The sequence below is a fragment of the Triticum aestivum genome, chromosome 6D (genome assembly GCF_018294505.1).
Source record: "Triticum aestivum cultivar Chinese Spring chromosome 6D, IWGSC CS RefSeq v2.1, whole genome shotgun sequence".
NCBI lineage: Eukaryota > Viridiplantae > Streptophyta > Magnoliopsida > Poales > Poaceae > Triticum > Triticum aestivum.
The window spans coordinates 314,413,180-314,415,861 of NC_057811.1; the positions used below are offsets into that span (position 1 = coordinate 314,413,180).

The 2,682-nt window shown below is 52.2% G+C and overlaps 1 protein-coding gene across 1 annotated transcript; it reads right to left on the reverse strand.

The window, feature by feature from the left end:
* Nucleotides 1-305: 305 nt before the first annotated feature.
* On the reverse strand, nt 306-1,670 carry LOC123141532 (transcription factor MYB57). The gene is made up of 3 exons (XM_044560644.1): nt 1,454-1,670; nt 1,174-1,303; nt 306-1,064 (listed from the first exon to the last, which is right to left on the reverse strand). The coding sequence occupies exons 1-3, from the start codon at nt 1,587-1,589 to the stop codon at nt 503-505; spliced, it is 828 nt and encodes a 275-aa protein (XP_044416579.1). The 5' UTR covers nt 1,590-1,670; the 3' UTR covers nt 306-502.
* Nucleotides 1,671-2,682: the final 1,012 nt, after the last annotated feature.

The following is a 2,682-nucleotide window of genomic DNA, read 5'->3' on the forward strand; positions in this document are numbered from 1 at the left end:
TAGAACAAAGTCGATTATGACAGAGAGTATAACTATTATCGTCCAGACTATATAATACATCAAGTACATAATGGCATAAGTACATGACCATATATAAAAAGGTATTCCTTTCGATATGCATAATACACCATCTGTTTTTAAATATAAAATATCTTGTTGGTTTAATTTAAACTGATAAAACGTCTTATATTTAAGAACGGACGTAGTAGGAGTTAGACCCATAGAGTAAAGTGTAACGGGGAGAGTACGTGAGCTAGTTGGCTCGGGTGCACCTTTGAACACCTGCCTTTTCTTCCATTTCTATCTTTCCAGAGGAAATAAAAATATTATTTTCTTCCCCTAAAAAGTTGTTCTAAAAGGAGCCAAACATGCCATCGTGGCAGCCAGGCTAGTCGAAGTGGGGGCGCTAGTTGGCGACGCATCCTTATCCACCAACACCACACGTACATGGCCGCTACGTGTACCCTCCACAGCATAGGCTTTGCCATTGTACTAGGCTAGGCTAGTAGAAAGCGAGTCCGTGATCTTGGAGCAAAGCGAAGCTGCCCCAGCCGCACGCGCCGCCACCACCGACGTCATCTACAACGTCGACGTCGTCGAGGTTCCACAGGCTGCCCCACGTGGCGCCGCAGGTGGTAATCTCCCCGCTGGACCCCGCGTCGCTGGCGGCGCCATCGCCGCCGTCGAGGAGGAAGTAGGCCGACATCGACATGGGGTGGTGGTCGTACTGCAGGAACTCGTCCATGTCCGCCATGTCCCGCATCATCGCCAGGTCGTCGTCGTCCTGCGCCGGCGGCGGCGCTGGCCGTGTCGTCGCTTCGTCTGCGTGATGGCTAGCCGCGCCGCCGCCGGTGTTGTCCGCGGTGGCAGCACCGTCGTCGTCTTGGACGTCGCGCTGGTGCTCGTGGTGGCCTTGCATGATCTCGCGGCGCTGCTTGAGGAAGCGCGCCCTGGCGCGCTCGATGTTCTTGGACGACGGCTTGCCCTTCTTGAAGTGCGTCCTCCAGTAGTTCTTGATCTCGTTGTCCGTCCGGCCGGGGAGGCTACGCGCAATCGTCGACCATCTGGCAGATCGAACACCACAAATTAAGTGCATGTGTTTTGTGAGCTCGATCCCATTGATCATGGCATGCATGCACATCCGCAAACTAAAGATTTTTTTCCAGTACGTACCTGTTTCCCCACAAGGCATGGAGCTCGAGTATGACGCTCTCCTCCTGTGGCGTGATCTTGCCTCTCTTGAGGTCAGGCCGCAGGTAATTCACCCACCGAAGCCTGCAGCTCTTCCCGCTTCTCTTCAGACCTGCAGCAAAACGAGCTTAGCTATAGTACTCGTATGTGCTCGTACGCGTGAGCTTGGGTTTACAGGTCGACGAACTTGCATGCGCACGTACTCGTACGCATGCAGCCCAAATTAATGAACACGAATGATCATGATCATTGCGTTGGGCACCTGTGAGCTTGGCGACAGAATTCCACCTCCCATCTCCCTGCTGCCGAACATAGCCGAGCAGCAGCTTGTCTTCCTGCGCCGTCCACGGCCCTTTCCTCCACCCTCCCTCCTCCCTTCCCCAGCCAAACTGCTCCATTCCAACAATCACTTGCAAAAATTACCACTCGTAATCGAGCTGTAGACTCCCCCAGGGAGAGAGAGAGCTAGTGAGCGAGTGAGGCGAGGTGGTGTGCAACAAACCAAGCGTGCTATCGCTGCATATATACTAGCGCGCGCGTAGCGTAGGGGCGCCGGGTCACCGGTCACCGCAGGTCAGGTCGCTGTCAGGGACACTCCACTGTCACTACCCCCTGATCGACGAGGTGGCAAGGGAATCGTCTGCCGGAAATGCCCCGACGGCCGGAGATCGGTGTCGCGGCTAATTCCCATCGACCTTTTGCTCCTCTTTTTCTCGACAGGCATGATGATGGATTACCGACTCACCGTAGGTTTCCTGCCGAAAGCGCGGCCTCCGCGCCTAGCTTAGCTGCGTTTCTTTGGGTGTTGCTTTGTGTAGCCACGACAGGGACAAACCGTGGATGTTTCCTAGCTTGTAGCTAGCCGGCCATCCAGCCTCCTGCTCCTGGTGCGGCACATCGATCGTACTACTGACTCTTGCAACAGGTTTTGCTAGCCCTCCTATCCTTCCTGCGATGGAGATCGATCGATCAGCAATAATATCGCATGTAAGGGAAGTTTGGGCTTAATAACTTTTGCGCACTGTCTCATTTTTAGTTACCTTGTCTCGTGTGGCGCATCTAGTAGACGAACAGCATGATGCTAGCATATATTTTGTGCTGTTAACAATAGTGCTAGTGCATCTTCTTTTCTTTTCTTAGCTAAAAGATTAGCACCAGTGCATCATTGAACGTGGGTTCAAAGATTCGTTCTAGAAAGGGCTGGGGCGTGTTGCGTACGTTTTATGTGCATTGCTCCACGTGTGGCCATACAAGAGGACGTGTAGTACTGTCGTGTACGGGGGTTGTGGCTCGTGGCAGCATATCCACGTTAGCCTTTTCCTTTTTATAAACTGAAGTACAAAGGTGGGACCAGCTTGTCCTATTTATACATACAACATCGAAGAAAAGAATAATTCCTGTAACACTAGTACACAAAGGCTCATATCAGACATTTCATCAAGAGCTTCTCTACACCTACGTGTAGTTACGTGGGGAGAGGGGTTATGTAAT